The 24931-nt window shown below is 39.8% G+C and overlaps 1 protein-coding gene across 3 annotated transcripts in view; it reads left to right on the forward strand.

Annotated features, from left to right (window-relative positions):
- PDIA5 (protein disulfide isomerase family A member 5) overlaps positions 1-24931 on the forward strand; it is a 255436-nt gene that overhangs the window by 103180 nt on the left and 127325 nt on the right. For all 3 annotated transcript variants that reach the window (XM_083349866.1, XM_083349868.1, XM_083349867.1), the window contains exons 4-5: positions 20458-20541; positions 22691-22736. In XM_083349866.1, coding sequence (XP_083205992.1) covers positions 20458-20541; positions 22691-22736 — 130 coding nt within the window. The remainder of the gene's footprint in view (positions 1-20457; positions 20542-22690; positions 22737-24931) is intronic.

The raw sequence follows: 24931 nt of genomic DNA on the forward strand, positions 1-24931 counted from the left end.
GTGCTGCTTTAAAACGAGCAAAGAAAATAATAGAACAAGATCAGCAAAAGTCTTCAGTTTCTTCGCAACGTACATACAGTCAAGCTGTGGGAGGGGCACGGCCTAAAGAAGTTAGTCCTATCAAGGCTGTGGTCCAAGGGCTTCTGGATGATATGCATGGCAACTAAATTTTTAACTTGGAATGTTAATGGACTAAATTCACCGCAGAAGAGGAAGAAAGTTTTTCAATATTTAAAGCAATTTAAGATAGATGTTATATGTTTGCAAGAAACGCATATTAGAGTTTTGGATCAAAAGTATTTACTGAACTCGAGACTGGGTACGCATTTTGTTGCCTCTGCAGAGAATAAGAAAAATGGAGTAGTTGTTTATGTTAAAAGTGCCTTAACAGCAGATTTAATTGAAGCAGATAAGCATGGAAGATATGTTATGATTGAGCTGCTGTTAGAAGGTAAAAAGATGCTTCTAGTTGGACTATATGCACCTAACCAACAACAAGCTGATTTTTTTAGCTTACTTCATACAAAGCTTACCCAGTTGGATTATAAATCTTTTATTTTTATGGGAGATTGGAATGGTGTTCTGGATGTACACTTGGATAAAGCTGGAGCTTTTAAGCGTATTCCAAGCCACGCCAGACTGCCTAAAACTTTTTTTGAATTGAAGGATGATCTCGAATTGCGAGATATCTGGCGGGAGAGGCACCTGCAGGAGAAGGATTATACTTTTTACTCTGACAGACACCAATCTTTCTCAAGGATTGATTTTATTTTGTTGACTAATGATTTCTTTTTGAGAACTAAAAAAGTGAAGATATGTGCAAGAACTATTTCAGACCACAGTCCAGTTTGGTTGGAGATTGATAAGGAGAAAAGAGACAGGCGCTCGTGGCGCGTAAATGAGAACTTGTTTAGAGATCAGAGAAATGTGGAAGAATGTAAACAGCGGATGAAGGATTTTTTTGAGATTAATATGAATAAGGGTACCTCTATGGATATGGTTTGGGATGCTAGTAAGGCCTATATGAGAGGTGTGTTGATATATATGAATAATAGACGTAGACGTGTAGTGGAAGCCAGAAGGAAAGAACTGGAGAATGAAATAAAGGAAAAAGAAAGGGCTTTGATTTTGAATCCAGGGGACGTGAAGATTAAAGAGGCTATTAGGCTGTTAAGAGGACAATTTGATAAATTAATGGCAGACCAAGTGGCAACCAATCTGCGGTTTGCTAGGCATAATACTTTTTGCAACGCTAATAAACCAGGCAGATGGTTAGCCTATAGACTGAGGAAGAAACAAAGGGCCTCTAATATAGACAAGATTGAATATAAAGGAAGGGTCGTGTTTCAACAGAATCTTATTAAGGATGCTTTTGTGGATTTTTATTCGAAATTATATACCAAAGAGGAAATTGAGGTAAAAGACATTGATAAATATTTGGAGAATGCTAATATTCCGGTCCTTACGCAAGCACAAAGAGAGGGGATTAACCAACTGATCACAGAAGAAGAAATCCTTACAGCAATTAAGGATTTGAAGGTTGATAAGGCGCCCGGTACAGATGGCTTGTCTGCGGCTTTTTATAAAAATTTACAATTTGAGATGATAAAACCGTTAAAGGAACTGTTCCAGACAATCCAGAGGGGGGGAAAGGTGCCACCGTCTTGGAGAACAGCTTTTATCTCATTGATTCCGAAGGAAGATCAGGATGCTACTCAAGTTAAAAACTACAGACCGATTTCGCTTTTAAATACAGATTATAAGATATTTGCTAAGGTTTTGGCTAATAGACTGATGAGGGTTCTGCAACAGGTGATTCATGGGGATCAAACGGGGTTTATTAGTGGTAGGCAAATGAAAAATAACGTTAGACATATAGTTGATGTGTTAGAGTATTTGGAAAGGCACAACCAGATCTCTGCAGCGCTAATCTTTTTAGATGCTGAAAAGGCTTTTGATCAATTGAATTGGCAATTTCTGTTGAGAATGTTAGATAAAATGGATTTTGGGGAAAATTTCTTACAGCCGATTAGGGCATTATATCAAAAGCAAACTGCCCGAATCATAGTTAACAATAGTCTGACGGCAGTATGTAATATTGAGAAGGGTACAAGGCAAGGATGTCCGTTATCGCCCTTGTTATTTGTATTAACTTTAGAGATATTATTGAACAAGATTCGGAATTCGGAAAAAATTAAGGGGATACAAGTTGGAGATCAGGACTATAGATTGAGAGCATTTGCAGATGATCTGGTTGTTACAGTGACCCAGCCAGAGAACTCTGTTGTGGACCTGATAGAGATAATAACACAATATGGGAAGGTTTCTGGATTTAAAGTAAACATACAGAAAACTAAAATTTTGGCTAGAAACATGACAGTTTCACAGAAGGCCTTCTTGGAAGGATTAACTGGATTTGAGATTGTTAAAAGGGTTAAATATTTGGGGGTAATTTTGTCGCCCTCGAATACAAAGCTATATAAAAATAATTATGAAAAATTGTGGGGGAAAATTCAAAAAGAATTGGAGAGTTGGCAAAAATTGCAATTGACTTTGTTGGGACGGATTGCAGCAGTGAAAATGAATGTCCTGCCCAAATTTTTATTTTTATTCCAAATGATACCGATTCTTAAGAAAGATTCTAATTTGGAGGAATGGCAGCGTGGTATCAATAAATTTGTGTGGGCAGGGAAAAAGCCACGAGTTAAACTTAAGATTATGCAGGATATTCGTGAGAGAGGTGGCCTTAAATTGCCTAATTTTAAATTATATTATGAAGCTGCTGCATTAGTAGGAATAAGTGATTGGATCAATTTGACGCAATCGAGGTTATTAAATCTTGAGGGCCATGATTTGTTGTTTGGCTGGCATGCATATTTGTTGTATGATAAGAAGGTAGGTACTGTGTTTAGGACGCATATTTTAAGACAGGCATTGCTGAGAGTTTGGAAGAAGTATAGACATAAGCTAAGTTGTAAGATACCATTGTGGGCAATTCCAAAACACGCAATAGAAAATATACATGCTGGTTTCAAACACGATGAGACTACCTACAAGGAAATTTTAAGTTTGGAAAGGAATGTTTGGTGCTTGAAATCATATAGCTTCTTGCGAGAAGAGAAGGTTGTTCAAACATGGTTTCAATATACTCAGTTACGGGCCAGGTGGAAAGAAGACCAGAAAATTGGATTTGCAACGATTGATGAAAATCTGATAAAGCAAATTAGAAATCAGGGACCTGCACACATTAAACGGATATATCTTGCATTGATAGAGATTGATTCAGAAACAGAGCTTGTTAAGGACTGTATGATAAAATGGGCCCAAAATATTCAGGAAGTTATTACAATGGACATGTGGGAGAAGATCTGGGTGAGGAATGTGAAATTTACTCAAGCTCAAAATTTAAGAGAGAATTTTTATAAGATGTTTTATAGATGGCATTTAGATCCTAAAAAGCTTGCAAGTATGTACCCGAATTATCAGCCTAAGTGTTGGAGGTGCGGGGTTGAAGATGCAACATATTTTCACATATGGTGGACATGTAAAAAGGTTAAGGCCTTTTGGATTAAAATCTGGTGGAATATACAGAAGATCTTTAAAAGGAGGATAAAGTTTTGTCCGCAATTTTTTTTGTTGGGAATAATTGTTGATGCTACAGTGGTGGACTCTAAGTTGATGCTGAATTTAGTCACGGCAGCAAGACTTTTGATAGGACAATATTGGAAGAAAGAGGAGCTGCCGACCATAGAAGAATGGACTTTAAAGGTTTCCGACCTGGCAGAGATGGCGAAGATATCGGCTTATTTGAAAGATCACTCGCAAGAACGTTATATTATGGAATGGAGAAAGTGGATTGAGTTTATCCAGAATAAGTATAGGGTTAAGAAGTTTTATCTAGCATTCGAATAAGTCTTCTTTCGTGTTTTTTCTTTTCTTTTCCTATTTTTTTTTATATATATTTAATAATGTTAAGTTTTGTTTGTTCTTATATAAGTTAGAGAGTGATGGATTTTAGAATTTATGGTTGTTAGTATATGGTTGCTTATGATTGCTTTTATATATATATACCTTGTATTTAGCTCTGGGAAGTCCGGGGGGGGAGGGGGGTGGGGGGGAGGTAGGGGAGGGAAGAGGGAGGGGGGAAGGGGGGAGGGAAGGGGGGAGGGAAGAGGTAGGGGGGAGGTAGGGAGGGGAGGGTGGAGGGGGATGGGGGTTTTTAATGGAAAATTGTATTGTAAAACTTTTCAATAAAAAAAAAAAAAAGAAGATCGGCAGTTTATTTATTTATTTAATTTATATACCGCCCTTCTCCCGAAGGACTCAGGGCGGTGAACAGGGCAATACATAAAAACTAGATACAAAAATTAAAAATTATTAAAAAGTAATTAAACAATGCCCATAATAAATTAATACAGATTAAAAATTGAAGTCCATTTATAAAAATCCCACCCCGTCCCATCAGGCCAGGCCAGCTTGTTTAAAGAGATGGGTTTTAAGATCGCGCCGGAAGGAGCAGAGATCGGGCGCCATCCGGAGCTCGACCGGAAGATGGTTCCATAAATCCGGTGCACAGTTTGGCGGGTCGAATCCCGAGTGCCGCGTAACAGAGTGAGCACCTGTTACTCGTCCCAGCTTCTGCCAACCTAGCAGTTCGAAAGCACGTAAAAATGCAAGTAGAAAAATAGGGACCACTACGGTGGGAAGGTAACAGCATTCCGTGCGCTTTTGGCGTCTAGTCATGCCGGCCACATGACCACGGAGATGTCCTCGGACAAGCGCTGGCTCTTCGGCTTTGAAACGGAGATGAGCACTGGCCCCTGGAGTTGGAAACAACTAGCACGCGTGTGCGGGGAAACCTTTACCTTTACCTTTACTTACCCATTGCTTTAATGAAATAGTATACTAGTGGACATGGGAACACAAATTGTTTGAACTTTAAATGGTACGTGCAATTATGTATGTTTTTTTCTCCTTTCCTTTTTTTAAACAATAGTAATAATCAGATGAAAACAGAAAAGGCCTATATTCTGTCCTGAGAGCAAAAATTTAATTTTGGATAGGGATGCTTTTGATCATGAAAAGTAGCCAAAGGAGGAAATGTTTCTATATAGCTAGTCCCTTACTTATGAACAGGTTACATTCCAAGAGGCTGTTTATATGTATTTTGTTCATAAGTCCAAGTATAAAAACTCATACAGAATACAGTTTTCATCTTACACAAGTTAAGTTACACTTAATTGATCACAGGCTTACCCTAGCCAGCGTGTCTTCCATGAAGCAATGAGAACCTTGGCTTTCTGATTCTCCTGACTCACAAAGGGGCAGATGAGGTGGTGTCTTCCTGGTTGTGGTGGGAGCCCGACTTCAGGTCCAGAGGACCTCTCTTGCGTTGATCTGCAGCTTTGCTTGCTGGCACTGGATGAACCAATTGTGCCATGAGCTGTTGGGTTCCTTGTTGAGAAAGGGCTGCTATCAGGACAACTGTCCACCGCCACTGCACATGACCCATGGACAGAGACATGAGATGCATGCTGGTCAGTCTTGACCCTACAAGCAGCAGTGGGAAGACCTACACTTCTCCATTTTTCACGGTGATAAGTGGGTGCTCTCAGTGGTAAAAGGCCCTTGGCATCAGGTCCCCGTGACAGTTTTTGTAGTATCGTGCTTCCCTGAGCTCTCCAATCAAATGAGTGCTTCATTTTTCCCCCTTCTCCACCGGATTAAGCCTCCTTCTGGGTCAGCATTCAGGCAGAGTGGACTCCCCCCCAAGCTCAGCAATCCTCTTTCCTCTGTGGATGCTTTGATTCTCTTTTAGGTAGGTCCATGCCTGTCTCTGCTTCACTTGGCCGAGGCATTTTGTTGTCCCCATGTCCTCAGTTGTGAGGTGCAGTCATTCTTCTTGAAGGAAGGTTCAGTTAACAACTGTGGCAAGAAAGGTCGTAAAATGGAGCAAAATTCACTTAGCGATGGAAATTTTGGGCTCAATTGTGGTCATAAGTCGAAGACTTCCTGTGTGTCTTTCAATTAGCAAGGCACACTATTTGCCTCTGTCTTGCTGGTTAGGTGAGGAGTAGACCCTGTATGCTGGAGATTCCATATCTTAGTGCTATAATATTAGTGGTGGCTGCAGATCCACCTCAAGAGATTAACTTACAGTCTATATAAATGGTTTCCATCGCTTTGCAACGCTGTAAAATTGCTAAGATTTTCCAGTGTGGTTGTTTTGTATGGAGCGTTTTGATTTTGGAAGTGAGTCTGACTTAATGTTTAAAATCTGCATGGACTAACAGTGTTGTGTGCAACTTTGCAGGATCTAGATTTGGGGCAAATTTCCCAGTGTATGCTTTCTCTTCTGACGACCATACGATCCCGTTAGGCAAAGCACTGGAAAGATGGAAAGTTTAAGTTTAATTGGTAAAAGCATTTATTTTTAAGTAAAGAAATGAGTCTTAGCGTTTTGCTCGTTAGTAAAACGCCAATGTCTATGTATGCTAGAGAGCTAATTATTATGCATAGCTGCCTGTTACATTTTCCCCAGTCAGAGCAACTTACCATCTGTAGGGTATATACCCAGCTTTCTTCTTACCCTAGCTCGCCTATCTTATCAGTAGCATAGCGTTAATTTATTGTTGTTCATTCTTTACATTTTGCAAGGAGACAGCTTGAAAATGTCAAGAGAATTAACAGGAATGCCAGCAGCAGCAAAAGCTGATTAGGAAAGTCACCCAGCATTCTTTTTTAAAAAGGGATCCAATCAATTTCACATTTCTCAAGTGTAGATGCATGCTCAGCACTTTCAGCACATTTTTTTTCTTTTATTCTTTTTCCTGGGCGGTTACATGTTCTCTGGGTCTTTTAAAACTAGACTCTGTCCAAAAATGTTTGGAGAGAAGTTGCTGAAATAGTCTTGGACCTGCTATTAATCCTCTTTACCTTGCCATCTTGTATTGTTTTCAGTCTGGACCAGAGGATCCAGGTCCTCCACTTTTGACCACAATTTAACCAAAATTTCCATTGCTAAGTGAGACAGTTGTTAAGTGGGTTTTGCCCCATTTTATTTATTTATTTATTTATTATTGGGACTTATATGCCACCCTATCTCCCGAAGGACTCAGGGCGGCTAACAATAAAACACAATAATACAAATGTTAAAAAAAGATTAAACTAACAAGCCCCAGTGATAAAATATTAAAAACATTTTTTATAAAAAAAAACCCTATCGTCAGTCCAGGTCAGCCTGATGGAAAAGAAATGTTTTGAGGTCGCGACGAAAGGACCGGTGATCCGGGACCATCCGGAGCTCAAGGGGGAGTTGCTCCCACAGCGAAGGCCCTCCCCCTGGGGGTCGCCAGCTGACATTGTCTAGCCGACGGCACCCTGAGGAGGCCCTCCCTGTGAGAGCGTACTGGGCGATGGGAAGTCGTTCCTGGTAGCAGACGGTCCTGCAAATATCCAGGGCCTAAGCCATAGGTGAGAACCAGCACCTTAAATTTATGACAGCTATTATTAATTGAATCACCACAGTCATTAAGAATGACATGGTTGTTAAGTGAATCTGGCTTCCCCATTGACTTTGCTTATCAGAGGGTTACAAAAGAGGATCACATGACCCAAGGACATTGCAACCATTATAACTAATGAGCCAGTTGCCAAGCATCCGAATTCTGACCACTTGACCATAGGGATGCTACAATGCTTATAAGTGTGAAAAATGGTCAGAATTCGCCAATAAAAGAGAATATTTGTAGCTCAGGGTTGAAATGAGGGGAGTTGGTGCTCTCTGAGCTTGGTTGTTTTCTTGCAGACATTTTATCATCCAAACTAGGTAACATCATCTGTGCTAATTATAGGCCACTTCTTTCAGTGCTGTTGTAACTTCAAAAAGTCATTATGTGAATAGTTTAATTTAATAATTTAATAATTTGATTTCTATACCGCCCTTTTCCCGAAGGACTCAGGGCGGTGAACAGGGCAATACACAGTAAAAATCGAATACAAAAATTAAAAAGCCATTAAACATCATGCCCATAAAATCAATTCATATTAAAATTAAAATTAAAACTAGTTTTAAAACCCAACCCCATCCCGTCAGACCAGGCCAGCTTGTTCAAAAAAGAATGTTTTGAGATCGCACCGGAAGGAGCGAAGGTCGGGGGCCATCCGGAGCTCAACCGGTAAGCGGTTCCAAAGGTCTGGCGCGCCCACAGAGAACGCTCTCCCCCTGGGGGTCACCAATCGGCATTCTTTGATCGGAGGCACCCTGAGGAGGCCCTCTCTGTGGGAGCGCACTGGACGGAGGGAAGTTGACGCCGGCCGCAGGTGTTGCCGTAGGTAATCCGGACCCATGGCGCCATGAAGGGCTTTGTAAGTCATAACTAACACCTTGAACCTCACCCGGAGAGCAACCGGTAGCCAATGCAGCTCGCGGAGCAAAGGTGTAACATGGGAGTATCGGGAAGCTCCCAAGACAACTCGCGCGGCTGCATTCTGCACAAGTTGGAGTCTCCGGGTGGACCTCAAGGGCAGCCCCATGTAGAGAGCATTACAGTAGTCTAGACGAGAGGTCACGAGCGCATGAGTGACTGTGCGCAAGGCATCCCGGTCTAGATAGGGCCGCAACTGGCGCACCAGGCGAACCTGGGCAAAGGCCCCCCTAGTCACAGCTCCAATATGCTCTTCCAAAGAGAGCTGTGAGTCTAGAAGGACCCCCAAGTTGCGGGCCCTATCTACGGTGGGTAATAGCTCACCCCCCCATGGCCAATGATGGAATAATCGGAATTTCCCGGGATGCCGGCACGAACAGCCACTCAGTCTTGTCAGGGTTGAGTCGAAGCCTGTTCCTCCCCATCCAGACCCGGACCGCCTCCAGGCAATGGGACATCACGTCGAGGGCATCGCTGGGGTGGTTTGGGGTAGAAATAAAAAGTTGGGTATCATCAGCATATTGGTGATACCCAACTCCAAAACCACGAATGATCTCACCCAGCGGCTTCATATAGATGTTGAACAGGAGAGGCGATAGAACCGATCCCTGAGGGACTCCACAAATGAGAGGTCTCAAGGTCGATCTCTGCCCCCCTGCCAACACCGACTGCGAATGTCCCAGAAGGTAAGAGGAGAACCACTGAAGAACTGTGCCTCCCATTCCTAACCCTCTGAGACGTCGCAGCAGGATACCATGGTCGATGGTATCAAAAGCCGCTGAGAGGTCTAAAAGGACTAGGACAGAGGAGCAACCTCTTTCCCGAGCCCGCCAGAGATCATTCACCAGCGCGACCAATGCCGTCTCCGTGCTGTACCCAGGCCTGAAACCCGATTGGTACGGGTCTAGGTAATCAGCTTCATCCAAGAACAAAGGGAGCTGCTTCGCCAAAAAGTGAAGGTTGGAGACCGGACGATAGTTGTTTAAAATTGCTGGGTCTAAGGCAGGCTTCTTGAGGAGGGGTCTCACCACCGCCTCCTTCAAGGCGGCGGGAAAGCTACCCTGACTCAAAGAGGCCGTAATCACTGCCTGGAGCCAGCCTCGTGTCCCATCCCGGGCTGCATAAGTCAGCCAGGAGGGGCACGGGTCCAACAAACATGTGGTGGAGCTCAGCTTCCCCATGATCTTGTCCACTTCTTCAGGAGTCACAGGATCAAACTCTTCCCAGATAATATCGACAAGGCCGCCCGTATCCTCTTCGTCAGACTCTGCCCAGTCGGAGTCCAAACCGGTCCGGATCCGAGCGATTTTGTCTGACAGAAATCGACTAAACTCCTCAGCTCGACCCTGCAAGGGTTCCTCCCTCACCTCCTGATTAAGAAGGGAGCGAGTCACCCTAAACAGGGCGGCCGGGCGATTATCTGCGGACGCGATGAGGGTGGCAAAGTGGTTAGACCTAGCCACCCTCAACGCTGTGAGATAAGTTCTCGTAAACGACCTTAGTCGTAACCGGTCGGATTTGGATCGGCTGGACCTCCAACAGCTCTCTAGGCCCCGTCTCCGACGCTTCATCTCGCGGAGCTCCATGGAGAACCATGGGGCCCGTTGAGATCTGCGTCGGGTCAAGGGCTGCATGGGTACAACTTGGTCGAGTGCCTCTGTGGCTGCCCTTTCCCAGGCTTCCACTAGGGCATCGACCGAGCTGTGAGCAAAGGAGGCAGGTGGGGGCCCAAGCGCTGTTTGGAACCGCTCAGGGTCCATAAGGCGTCTAGGGCGGAACCATCTTGTTGGCTCAGCAACCCCACGATAGGGAGTGGCAAAATGGAAGACCATCCGCAGGAGATGATGATCGGTCCATGACAGGGGTGAAATAATTGGAGAACCCCCCCCAAGATCATCTAACCACCGTCCGGATAGAAAAACCAAATCGAGCGTGTGACACCCCCCCCCCCCGTGAGTTGGGCCCAGAATAACCTGCTTCAGGTCCATGGCCGTCATGGAAGCCATGAACTCCCGAGCTAACTCAGATGATCCCCCCAGGGATGGTAGGTTGAAGTCACCCAAAACTATAAGTTTGGGGAACTCAACCACCAACCCTGAGAGGATATCGAGAAGCTCAGGCAGGGCTGCTGCCACGTGTCTAGGTGAAACATACACCAGCAGCAAGCCCAACTGAGCTCTGGGACCACATCTCAGGAGGAGGGACTCACACCCGACTATCTGGACCATGGTGGCCTCCCGCGGACATAAGGTCTCCCTTGCAACTACTGCCACTCCACCACCCCTACCCTGAGCCCGAGGCTGGTGCAGCACCCGGAAGCCTGATGGGCAAAGATCAACCAGGGGGACCCCGCCCTCTGGGCCCAACCAGGTCTCCGTAATGCAAGCCAGGTCTGCATGCTCCTCCTCAATCAACTCCTGAATGAGAGGAGCCTTATTCATTACGGACCTGGCATTGAAATACACGAGCCTGAGCTCAGGTGGCTGCTCATCCTCGCTCCCGGTACCACGAGCCGAAATCAGAGGGTCGGAGCGCATCACCGCTTGAAGACAGCGGGGACGCACTCCCGGGTATTGATACGGCCCTCTGTTCCTACATCTGCGGCCATTCCCTAGCGCCGTGGGAATAGGCAATCCCACACCCCTCTCCGGGGCCCCATAGGCCCCCAACCCAAGCCCCACCGCAGCGCGAGCAATCCCCGGCCTGGTCTGAGAAACGGTTGGTGGAACCCCCCCAGTCTCCAACCAAACCTTTTTAGAACCCTCCCCTCTCCCTAACCCCATAAAAAAATGAGATAAAAAATGCACCAGGGGCCTCTTATTAAATTTGTGATGGAGGCTCCTGTCCTTGCCCTTGCCCAACCATCTCTCAGGGTCCCAATAATTGGGCCCGTCATCAAGACGATAGGTTGAAATGAAGGCCGGTCGCACCCAGGAAGTGGGGGGCACCCCTGAGCGCGAGTAAGTCCGTGTCAGAATAAGTTGAAAGTGGAGGGCTACTTGTGCATCTTTCTCTGGTTGAAAGAGCTCAGTTTTTCCTTACTGGTTTATGTGGTCACCAATCTTAACAAGGATTTGGTATTAACCAGGATTTATTCTTATATAGCTATTTTTCTATAAAAAGTTAGTGCATATAAACATTTCTGGCATAAAACATAACTGTCTAAAGGGGTTAATTTTTAATCTTATCTACATGTAAAATAACACCTTTTCATTATTTTTCTTCCTTGTAACAACAACTAATGAGTATGTTACTAATCTTATTTCGGATTCCTTTGAAGGGTTGCAGTTCAGTTATATTAGTAATGCAAATAATAGGGGCCACTTGTGAAAGAGAAACTGCTATGGAGGACCGAACCAATAGGGCTGCCACCTCTGCCCTGGGCCGGATGGGGACAGTCAAAGGGCCAGATGTGGCTGGCGGGCTGTAAAATACCCAGGTTTGGCCTAAATAGTACTTGGTCCCACCAAAGAATAGTAGGGCTGTAAGCTAAGCAGGGAAGCCCAAAAGATCCTACTATACATTGTACGAAAATTACCCAAATATTTTCAAGTATAGTAATCACCAGGAGCTGAGCTCTGCTCAAGGGGATTTTAATTTCTTTTAATATTTTGCCTGCCTCTCCCTATTTTCCCCATTTCTCTGTATTTTAGTGCTAGATATCATGCTGTTTTAATTTTTCTTCTCAAGACAGATTTTCTTTATTTTTTTAGTTATATTCAATCAATTTTATTTTCCCATTTCTTCCACAAACAAGTCAACAAATATATCACCATACATAAATACATACACGTAGGTTTGGGTGCTACTCGTCCATTTCCCCTTTCACTGTATCCACCCTCCTTCCCTCTCTTCCCTCTTCTCTACTTTCTTTCTCCTTTCTTTCCTACTTCCCTCTTCTTCCTCGCCTCTCCTCTTTCCCTCACCACTCCCCTCCCATTTCTCCTCACTTCTCCTCTTTCTCTCCAACCTTCCTACTTCCTTCCCCCTCCTCTACTCTCTTCCCTCTCTCCTCTCCTTTCTTCCCTCCCATTCCTCTTCCGATACAATTCAGGGGTGATGTCCGAGCAGCTCCTCTCCTTGGATTTTCAATGTCTATATTAGGTATGATAATATCCTTATCTCCTCATTTTCCTTCATCTAAATTAGTATTAGCTGTCTTTTAAGCATATTCTCTTTTTCAACCACTCATAAAATTTTCCCCAAATTTCATAATACTCTGACTCTGTCTTATCTTTAATTATCATTGTTAATCTATTCATTTCCGCACATTCCATTATTTTCCCGATCACATCTTCTTCTGGAGGAGCTTTCAGTGCCTTCCAGTTTTGTGCAAACACAATCCTAGCTGCAGTGGTTATATGAATAATCAAATATGTGTTCTCTTTGCTATATTTCTCTGGTAAAATACCCAACAGGAATATTTCTGGTCTTAATTTTATACGTTGTTGTATCATCTTTTCTATCCATGATTTGATTATGTTCCAATAGGTTTTAGCTTTTGCACACGTCCACCACATATGATAGAAAGAGCCTGGTATTTGATGGCATTTCCAACATTTCATAGATCTGTCCTTAAACATTTTAGCTAGTCTTTCTGGAGACATATGCCATCTGTAGAACATCTTGTACATATTTTCTTTATACTCTGTCACCATTGTCAGTTTATAGTTTCTTTCCCACAATTGCTGCCATCTAATTCAATTGTATATCCAAAATTTCTTGACCATTTTATCATTGACTCCTTAACTTCTTCCTCCTCTAATTCCCTATATAATAAATAGCTATACATTTTTAATCCATTTTTCTTCAGTTCCTGTAAGTATTTCATCTAACTCTGTTCTCCCCAAATTAAAACCATCTATTTTAGCATCTTTTCATATCTAGATTGTATTTGCGTTCTCATGTACCAATCCATCTTTATTCCTTGTTCCTCTAATTGTTTGGTTTTCAGCTTCCCTGTATCTGTTAGTAGGTCTTTATATCTTATGTTTCCCATGTTAAACATATTGGGGTGTATTAACGCTTCCATCGTTGAGAGCCAATCTGGAATCCTCAAGTAATGCTTCCTCTTTATTTTCTCCCAAACCATCAATAAAGAATTCCTGATATGATGTCTCTGGAAATAGCTGTGTATTCTATTTTTCCCATACCATATGAACGCATGCCATCCCAACTGTAAATCATGTCCCCCTAATGTCAATAATCTAGTATTCCTCAGTAAAATCCATTCTCTCATCCATGACGTTACTGCAGCCTGGTAATATAATTCCCAATTAGGTAAGCTAAACCCACCTCTGAGTCTTGCATCGTGTAACATTTTTAAATTAATCCTTGCCTTTTCCCCCTGCCAAATATATTTCAAAATTATTTTATTTAGCCCCTCAAAATATTTCTTTTCCAATCTTATTGGTATTGTTGAAAACAAAAACAACAATCATGGTAATATATTCATTTTGATTATTGCAATCCTGCCCATTAATGATAGTTGTACCTTTTTCCATTTATCCAAATCTACTTCGATTTGTCTTTTCAATTTGTAATAGTTATCTTCTTTAATTGTTGTACATCTTGTTGTCAGGTGAATCCCCAGATATTTTACCTTCTTTCCAGTCTATGTCTAACTTTCCCATCAATTCTTTTTTTTTCAGTAATATTTTTTCACTAACATTTTTGTTTTATCTTTATTAATCTTCAAACCTGCTACCTCACCATATTTTTCTATTTGTTCTATTAATACAGGTCCTGTCTCTAGTGGCTCCTCCAAGATAAATACTAAATCATCTGCAAAAGCTTGTAGCTTATATTCTTCTCTCTTAACTTTCATACCTTTTATATCCTTATTCTGTCTTATAGTTCTATTTAGTATCTCTAGTGTCAATACAAACAATAATGGGGATAAAGGGCATCCCTGCCTTGTTCCCTTCATAATGTTAATCTTTTCAGTCATATCTCCATTAATCATTATTTTGGCTATTTGCTTATTGTAAATTGCTTTAATTACCTTTATAAATTTCTCCCCAAAATCCATAATATGTAGTTGTCTTATCATGAATTGCCAATTCACATTGTTGAATGCTTTCTGCGCATCCAAAAACATCAATGCCATTTGTTTTTCAGGATGTTTCATAATATTCTAATGTGTTTAATATAATTCGCATATTGTCTCTAATCTGTCTTTTGGGCAGGAACCCATTTTGATCCATATGTATAAATTCGTTTAGGAACATTTTAAGCCTTTCGGCCATGATGCAAATATTTTATAGTCCACATTCAGCAAGGAAATTGGTCTATAGTTTTTTATTTTCTGTATTTCCGTTTCTTCCTTTGGTATCAGGGTAATAAGTGCTTCCGACCACAAATCTGGTATCTTAGCTTCAGAGAGGAGTTCATTATAGAGTTCCAGCATTACATTGCCTAACAGTTCCTGCAATGTTCTATATCTGGTCCTGGTGTTTTGCCATACTTTTGTTTTTTAAGTGCTTCTGTTAATTCCATCATTGTTATTTTCTCTTCTAGTAGCTTTTTAAATTTCTCTGGTACTTTAGGTATCTCCGTTTTTTCCAAAAATTGTTTTATCCTATCATCTGAAACTACTTGTTGCTTATATAAATTCTCATAATATTTCCAAGCTATTTTTTTTTCTTTTCTTCATTCCGGTGTTGTAAAGTCCCCTCAGCATCTTCCAGTTGTTTAATCCATTTCTTCTCTTTCTCCTTTTTAATTTTATATGTCAACCATCTCCCTGGCTTGTTTGCATGTTCAGAAAAGGTTTGTTTAGCTACCTTTATTTTCCTTGCCACATCTTCATTTTCTATTAAGTTCATTTTATGCTTGTTCAACTCCATTAAATTTTTTATCTTTTTGTTTTGTGTATCTTTCTGTAATTCTTTCTCAAGAGTCTTATATTCTTCCTCCAGTTTTTCCCTATTTTGTCTTTTCTGTTTATTCTTTTTCCCCATATAACATATAGCAAGTCCTCTCATGTACGCTTTCGCCGTATCCCAGACATTTTGAAGTGAGGCATCTTCTGTTTTGTTTTCCTTAAAGAAGAAATATTGCTGGAAGTCTTTTTCATTCAATACAGTTTGATTTAATGTTCATCTTGTTCTTTTTTTTTTGTCCTTTCCATGTAATTGCGACTGGGTTGTGGTCCGCCCATGTGCTTGTTTCTATGTTTATATTTTGTGTACTTGTAAATAAGTCTATTGATGTCCATATCATATCTATTCTCGACCAGGACAGGTGTCTGTTAGAATAGAATGTATATTGCTTCTTTTCCAGATATTTTTCTCTCCAAACATCTAGTATATTTAATTTGTCCACCATATTATGGAAAGATTTTGGAAGTGTTCTCTTTATGGTCTTTTTTTTTTTGTCGTATTATAATCCAGCCCGGCCTTTACAATAGCATTGAAATCTCCAATCATACATATGCTTTCGAATTCCAATTCTATTATTTTCTGGTGTAATTTTGAATAGAAATTTTCTTGGTTTTCATTTGGGGTGTAAATTGTTACCAATAAAGTTTTTTTACAATTCATAATTACTTCCACCATTAAAATTCGCTCTTCTTCATCTGAATATAACAATGTAGTTTGTATTGCTTTTTGAATATATAATACCACACCTCTTTTACTCTGATCTGCAAGTGAGGTATATAATTCTCCCAATTTTGGATATTCTAATAGATTTTTATGTTGTTTCTTAATATGAACTTCTTGTAAACAAATTATATCCATTTTTAATTTCCCCAATTTATTTAGTGTTCTTTTTCTTTTTATAGCCGAATTCAGTCCATTTACGTTTATCGAAATTGCTTTTATTTCTTCTTCCATGATTATTTGAAGTTTTAGTTGCTCTCGTTATTCTCATCTGTCTTTGCTCTGTTGCCTCTTTTGCTCTTGTCCCTTCTCTCAACACCCTTTCCTCCTGTTCTATGTTATACATACTGCGTTGCTTCTCTGTCTCGTCTCCGTGCTGTCTGATTACTCTTTCCCCTCTCAGGCTTTATTCTTCTTGCTTCCCAAAGTATTGATCATAGAAAAGTTCTGCTTTCTCTATTGTGTCCAGTCTATGTCTCTGTTCTTGCCAATTTATCATTACTCCTTCTGGTATTAACCATCTAAAATTTATCCCTTTTTTAATTAAGCATTTTGTCAGAAATTGATACTCCTTTTACAGGTCTCTCACTCTTCTTGGGATCTGTTTTAACATCACTATCTCTCTTCCTTTATATTTTATTTTAACATTTCTCAGCTTCTGTAGTATATCTACCGTTAATGCTTTTTTAGTAAATCTTATATGCACCTCTCTGGGGACAGTATTTCTCGTTGCATATCTAGTGTATATTCTAAATATCTCATCTATATCATTAATTATCTTTTCCTTGCTTTCCTTCAATGCTTCTGCTAATATTCCCGCCATTACATCTGCTAGGTTCTCTCCCTTTTCTTCTTCAACATTGTGGAATCTTAAATAATAATCAGCTCTATCCATCTCTAAAGCAATGATCATTTTCTCCTGGTTCCTGTCTGTTAATGTAAGTCGGTTATCAATCTCCTCTAGTCTCTTATCTGTTAATTCAATTCTTTCTTCCGCTTGTTGCAATCTTTGTTCATTTTTCTCCATCAGTTCTTTGACCTCTTTTAGGTCCTCTTCTACTTTGCCAATCCCTTCTTTGTGTGTAGAGCCAGTATCATATTTTTCAATTCCATGTTTGATCTATCTTGCTGCGTTGTGTTGTCCAGTGATTTCTGTGCCACCGGACTCGGTGATATTAGGGCAGCTGTTGCTGGGTGTGTTGTGGTCTTCTTCATTTTCTCCAGTAGTTTGTAATCCAAATGTCAATGGGGTATTATAATCCAAATGTACTCCAAAAAAAAAAAGAGTACGAAAAATGTCAGCGATAAGTAAAGGTGAGTACAAAGGGAAAAGGAAAGAAAAAGAGAATGAAAAAGGCAAATATCCTTATATCTAAAAAAAAAGAAGAAAGAAATTAATCCATACAGGTTACGCTCTTCGTTCGTTTCAGAGGCTCTGTGCCTTAGTCCAAAAGAAAAAAAAATCAAAGTAAAAAACAATCCACCATTCCACAAACTAAAAAAAAAAAACCAAAACAGACTCTGTAAACTTCTTATCAGTGAGTCCAGCAGCTGTCATTCAAGGTCACTTACTCTCCCTTTTTTTCTTAAGCTTCAAGGGTATTCTCAGCCGAGATACTTGATTCATTGCCTTTTTTGCCTTCCATTGTTATCCGCTGCTACAGTTCCAGGAGGGGAGCAGTTTAAAAATCCGCTCCCCTCCCCCACTTCTCCACGGCTTCAAATTCTTCTTATTCCCCCCCTCCCAGTTTCCAGCATTTAAGGATTCTCAATCTTCTCACCCAGGCAATCCTGCAAACTTACTTTCAAGATCTTCCAAGTGGCCGCCCTGGCTTGTGACGGCTCGCAATGGCCATCTGACAGCTGCTAGTCCGGGAAGCTTCCATCGGCTCTCCAGGAGGTTGCAATCTCTCCTGTGCTGCCAAAACTGTGCCTCCCTTCTTCACCATCCCTACAGGACAGCTCTGATCTGTCTGAAACTCAGACAGATCCCCCAAACAGCTGAAAAGCGACAATCCTTCGGGAGCTTCCACAGGCTGTTGTCCTGCCACGGCGCTGGCCCCGCCCCACTTCTAGACAGATTTTCTTATGCAAACAGGATTATATAACCTTTAAAAAATAAGAAAAAGTACAGGGAGCCTCACAATAAATTTGTGATGCATGCCTCTAACAGCAATTTTCCAATGTGACCATTTCTAGAGCTAATGCACTCATTAATATATTTGTCATGTGATAAGGTGATAAGTTACTAAAATTGTTTATACTTGTGATGAAGATGGGAAATCACACACACATGTATTTTTATTTATTTATTTCTATTTCCCTTTTTCTGCACCCTTTCTTTTATTTTATTTTTACTTTGTATTAGTTTTCTTATAATCTTTAATAAAATTACTGTATAAAAAAGTAGAAATCCTGTCTGAGATTTGGAAAATCTAGTTAAAATAGATCTAGTTGCGTCTGATTATCATATATATTCTTATGTATTTGCACATGTTCTTACTTGCATTTGTCCAAGTGCGTCTGCGGTAGGGCTTTATCAATAGTGGTATTTTCATTCTATAGCACTTCTTGGAAAGCTTATCTGGGAATCAATCACAGAAAAAGAAGGATAAATATTCTAAGCAATGTCCAGCTTCTTCCCCTTGCCAACGTCAGGGAAAAATAAACTTAGGATTTCCCCTTCTGAATATGAGTGAATGTCAGAAATATTTGTCTGCTTGTGTGTGTCCATGTGTGTAGGTATACTTGCCAGAAATTCCATCCCAAACGTACATATTCATTGAAACAATCACTATTTAGAATTAATTTTCAGTACAAGGAGGTTCCCCATTTGTGAAACTGATCCTCATTGCATATACCAACTATTGTCTCTCACACATGTCACTTTCATTAAATGCCCATACACGTATTACAGGTACCGTTCTCCCTTCTAGCAGCAAAAATAGCAAAGCCACAGAGAGAGAGAGAGAAAAAAAAAATAGAGGCAAAAGTGGGCTGAAGGAAAGAGAGCTGCAAGAAAAGCACGAAACTAAATAATGATGCTGTAAAAAAAGAGGAACAAGAAAAATACTTATGCCTTATTGAACTGATTACATATGCTTTACATATACATACAACACACACACACACACACACACACACACACACACACAACCTTATAGTCAAAAGTTATCTGTGAAGCATGGAACATTAATGATTTTATGTTAGCATTTCATCATTCTATTGTTAATATCGGTTTATTGTTACTTTTTCCATTGAGAACTGGCATAGTGGAAAAAGCAGGTTCAGAAAAATCTTGTAAGAAGAAACTATTGCTTTTTTTTTAAAGGTTGTTTATCTCAAATAAAGTAGGTTCTGCTAGATGCTGTTTTTTCTTCAGGCTCTAATGTGATTTCAAATTCACAAATTGAATTTCCTGCCTGGCATGTAGCCGAGTTGATGTACAACCAAACAACAATGAAAAATTAATTTAAAGCTTTTACATTATAAAATTACAATCAGAACATTAAACCATGTTGAAATGATCACAGCTGCTATCTTTAAAGTATATAGAAATAGAATGGCTTTAACTTCTTTATGAAGGAAATATAATCAAAATGTTCAAAAAGCCCAGAAATTACAACTGAAACTTTGATATTTAATGTGAATTTTTTTATTATAAATTTTATTGGTTTTCTAATATTACAACTACATAATCGAAAAGCAACGTAGTGACTGTTACAATAATCCAATTACATACAAATATGATTGGTACAAATCTCAACCTAATACAGTAAATATTTTCTCTCTTTTCCTCTTAATATACACTGTCTCATATTTGAATTAACACAATTTTTATTCTAATAATCACATAAAAGCAGCCTTCTTACATTTTATCAATAGTTATATATATATATATATATATATATATATATATATATATATATATATATATATATATATATATATCTTATTTATGTTAACACTCAGTCTTTTAGACAATCAGTAACCTAATGACTTTTTCCCAATTTTGATTTACCATTAACATTTACATTTAACGTGTAATATTTTCATTTCCAAATTATAAATGACCCCAATTCCCTTTATCACAATTCCTTATGAAATCTGATGTTCAGGATACACGTCTTATCTATTTACGTTCTTGCCATTTACATCAACAAATTAATAATACAATATAATATTTTTATTTTCTAATGATTTCCAAATATCTTAAATTAGTAACCAAAATTTCTTTTATTTCAATATTTAATACTTCCTCTCTCCTCCTCTTTGTATCTATTTAATGTGGATTTTTATTTGATCTAAAGTATTACCTACGTTAAGTAGAGCTGCTAAACTGGAATAATATGCTTATAGTTAATATTAATTGTAATATGATACTAACACTTTATTAAAGATAAAATATTTTCATTTTTCTCTTACAGTGATTCAGAAAGCCGAAAACTATGCAAGAAGATGAAGGTTGATCCTGGTCTGAAAGAGAAAGGGGTAGAATTACTACACTACAAGTATGTGCATGAGTGGGTTAATGGCTATTATGCTGAAATTGCTAGGAAGCTCCCTGGCTTTGAGAATGACATAGTTGCACAATACAATCCTATACAGGGTTATATACATTTGTTTGTTTATTCAAGAACATTTCTTTGGCTAACCAACTCACTCTCAATGACTTTGGGTGGCTTATAAAAATCTTTTTAAGTCTAAATCAGAATAGGCTAGTAGCCTGTACCATATATGAATGATCTTGCTTTTTAACACAGTGATTGTTTAATTGAATATTTGTATTCTAGTTTCTGCTTCCTCCACATTTTGACTGCCAGTGAATTCCATTGTGAAGGTTAAAACCCATGCTGGCCAGATGTCCAAGATTGCTTGCAATAATCTGGTAGTCCCTAGTTAAATTCTGATTGAAGTTGAGTCAATTTTTCTTAACTGATTTCCATGAGAGTTCAGAATCCTTGCTTGACTGCCTTGTGCATACTAATATGATTTTAAAAAGCTTACCGGTAATCTAGATTACTGTATATAATAGATACAAATCTGATTTGTACATTGAATGCTTTATAATTTTTTACCATCCTTGTCAGCCCCAGCTCTGCTGGAATTATTCCCAAGGTTGAGTTTGACCCCCTGTGTATGTGTATTGTGTATGTCTGTGGGAAATTCGGGTGCAGGGATGGGAGCTTGATTAATCTGTGCATTTGCTACAAGTTGGAGTCCTATCAAATACAGGCCATAATTTCCCGCTTCAAGTGGGTATGGGGAAAACTTTGTTTCAATGCTCTTTCAGTCAACTTGCCAAGCTAAACTATACATTCATATTTTGTGTATCTCTCCATCCGTATTTCAGAAGAATGCTAACTTAAGTTTGCTTTGCATTGTTCTTGAAGCTCCAGATGTCATTGCTCTTGAGTAGAGATCATTCCCCTAGCACAGAAAAGTGACAGCTGTGGTTCTCATAAGTTACACTTCCTTGAACAGGAACAAGAGTCCTTGAGTCTGATTCAGTCTTCCTTTACAAGAAGTAGGACTCAATGGTGATCACCAGAGCAGAGGCTTACTTACCATTCCTTAAATATTTCCCTACCAAGTGTTACTTCTTTATTGTCTAATTAAAGAGGGATGCAGAATTTTAGCTCACTTCAGATTTCTTGGAGCAAGTTGCAGCCTGGCAATTTTGATACATCTGCTGATCAACTTCATCAGTCTCTCATTCCCATGGACTTACTTCTGTGTTCAGGACAAAATGCTCACCAAGAACATGAATAAGCTGATGTCCGGCTTCATTCCAAATTTGGAGCTGATCAGCTACCAGTAGCACAAGACCAATCCTTTCACTCTAAAAATTTCAGGCATCATAAGTAGGCAAGACCTCAACATTCTGACTGGCTGTCACCTCTCTCTTTTCTATAGAGAGATGGTAAGCAGTGTTATAAACAGCTGGCAACATATGTATGTATGTTTATTATTATAGAGCTTTTTGTTTTACGATAACAAAAGTGTGTTGCACCTTTAGGGCACTGCCTCAATAAAAGTGTTTTACAGATCAATAGCATAATAATTTTTTATTCCAGTACAAGCAGCAGCAGTAGAGGGTTAAAGTGATTTCTCGAAATTATCTCTTTTTTTCAAATCTGGTGTGAAAGAAATAGGGAAAATCATGTCAATATGATCCTGAATTGGTTAGCGTTTTTAAAAGCTGTTCTGTTTGAAAAACGGTTCAGAAACTAATACCAACACTTTGAGTTACTTTGAGCTACCTCTATGCTCCTTGATTCATTTCAGTAAGGTGGTCTCTAGCAATGTTTTCTGAATAAGTTGAAAGTATTTTCTCAGTTCATTGATTTCAGAGGACTTGAGCATAATATCTGCTTTTGTTCTGTGGGGATTAAACTGCCTAAATAGAGCAGTGCACTGTTAATGAAAGTTCCCCTGTGTATCTGCCACTCCCTAAACCTGGTCTGTGGTAAATGGTCTCATTAAGGGTTGAAGGAGTGATTACCCATTAGAGACCTGTTTGTTTCAAAAACTTGTTTTTCATTGTTTTGAACAAGCTTGCAAAAATGACAAAAAGTTCATTTAATCTGGCCAGAATAAAGAGCTTCCCGATTTTCTAATGGCGTTGCTAAAATTAATTACTGTTTTCCTTCTTTACAGAGATGGCGCATTTCACACTGAATATAACAGAGCATTTACACTGAAGGTAAATTTACAGTTGTTCCAAACCTTTTGGGAAAAAAAGGCTGTGTTTGGATGTAGAAAAGATGTTAATATATGCAGCTTTGTTTTTGGATGGGAGAGAGGTGGTACATTTTGTAAACAACTGTTTGAGTGACCTAAAGGTCTGAAATCTCCTGTACATATGCATGCCAAACATCCTGTGAATTTATGTGTGATTAACTACATTGAGATAATGCTAAATTGCAGCTTCATTGCAATTTGCTAACAAAGGGAGAGGGATGGTTATTGCAATTGTTTTTAATGAGAAGATCTCGGCTTTGCTCTAAGTTCCCTTTTATGCCAGCCTATATCTAATAGCATGGAACTCAGGGTGATTAGGAAAATACTCATCTTTTTATTATTATTTTTTCATTGGCTATGAAACAAGATTAAAAGAGAGATGAATTGGCTTTTTTCAAGATCTCATTGGAGACATAGATTAAACTCACTGAGAAGTTGCTTCAATCTAGAATGGGTGAAGTGGCCTTCCTCCTTAACCATGGTTTTCCTTCTCTTTCCTGCCTGGCCCTAATAGGATTTACACAAAGAAAGAACTTCAGAGAAAAACGGCCTCTAGAGGACACCAGAAAGTAGACTAGGTTAAAGAAGCTCCATCTCTGGGGTTTGAGCCATTGTCAGAGGCTGGGGGTTTTGCCTAGTACCGTGGTGGCGAGCCTATGCCAGGTGTGCCACAGGCGGCATGTAGAGCCTTCTCTGCGGGCACATGGGTCATCACTCCAGTCCTAGACCTTCAGCTGGGTTTTATAAAAGCTTTTCACTTTAGGCCTCCACCACTGTGTGCAAAAAAAAAAGTAAGTTCAACCAATAAATCAATTTCAACTTCTCACAGGGAAAAAAAAGATCTCGCAAAGTTGGAATTGATTGAACTTTTTAGTCCCACCCAGTCTGCCATTACCACCGAAGCCACGCCCACCCAGTGGGCCACACCCACCCAGTGGGCCACGCCCACCCAGCACCTGACAATACATAAGTGGATTTTGGGTTGCAGTTTGGGCACTCGGTCTCTAAAAGTTTCGCCATCACTGGCCTAGTAGGTGACTCCTTTGCCAAAATTTGGAGACTTTTGGCTTATGGTTCCCAATTCCAAGTAGGCAAATAGTGAGGATCAAGAAGGAATAGTAACTTAGCACAGGTTGTCCTCCTTCTCTACAGAGAAAGGTTGAGTGCCTCTGGTGGGGTGACTTCTAAATTTGGACCTAGCACAGTAGCAGCTTTAAGAAATAAAATAATTCACAAAGAAATCTCATGAGGCATAGGAATTTCAGTTGGCTCTGCCTCTGCATTTATTTCAAGAGATGTACAAATAGTCTTTGGTTAGCGATCATTCTCGGTTACGACAGTAATAAAAAAGTAACTTTGTGACCAATCCTTGCATTTATTACCTTTGCAGGTCTGTAAAGCAAAGGAAAGCTGAAGTAAGATAATAAATACAGTCATATTTTCACTTAATGACTGTTTTGCTTAAGGACCAAGTTGCTGGTCCTTATTCTGATCGCTAAATGAGAACTAACTATATTGAGCTCGAGAACATCGTTAAAGAATTCTGCTACTGGAATCCACTGTTCAGCTCAGTTGAATTTACCTTGTAAAAATGTAACCCCAGATTTTTACCCTAGCCTCCAGAACGTCTCCAAATTTTAAGCTATGAATTTTTATGAATCCATTTTATTTAGCATGGTAGCCCAGGCTATCAGCATGGGGAAAGTTCCATGTTTGAATAAGTTAAGCCTTGCTATCCTTGAAATTCTGGAAAAAATAAATATTCTGGGATGCATCACTAAAGGGATCACCAGAAGGTCCTAATACCACTATAGAGGGCTTTAGTCAGACCCCATTTGAAGTACTGTGTCCAGTTCTGGAGACCTCGCTTAAAAAAGATATTGACAAGATTGAGCAAGTCCAGAGATGGGCAACAAAAATGATACAAGCTCTGAGAGACAAAAGAATATCAGGAAAGATTGGAATACTGAGTATATGCAGACAAAGGGAAAGAGGAATCGTGATTGAAACCAATAAATATATTCAGGGTGTGAATAAGGTTGTAGAGCAATATTTTCAACACCAAGCAAAAATTAAGAACACAGGGGCATAACTCCAGACTGACAGGAGGGAAGTTCAAAAGTAATGTTAGAAAGCATTACCACACAGAAAGAGTAG

This window comes from Vipera ursinii (assembly GCF_947247035.1).
Source record: "Vipera ursinii genome assembly, chromosome: 1".
NCBI classification, from domain to species: Eukaryota; Metazoa; Chordata; class Lepidosauria; order Squamata; family Viperidae; genus Vipera; species Vipera ursinii.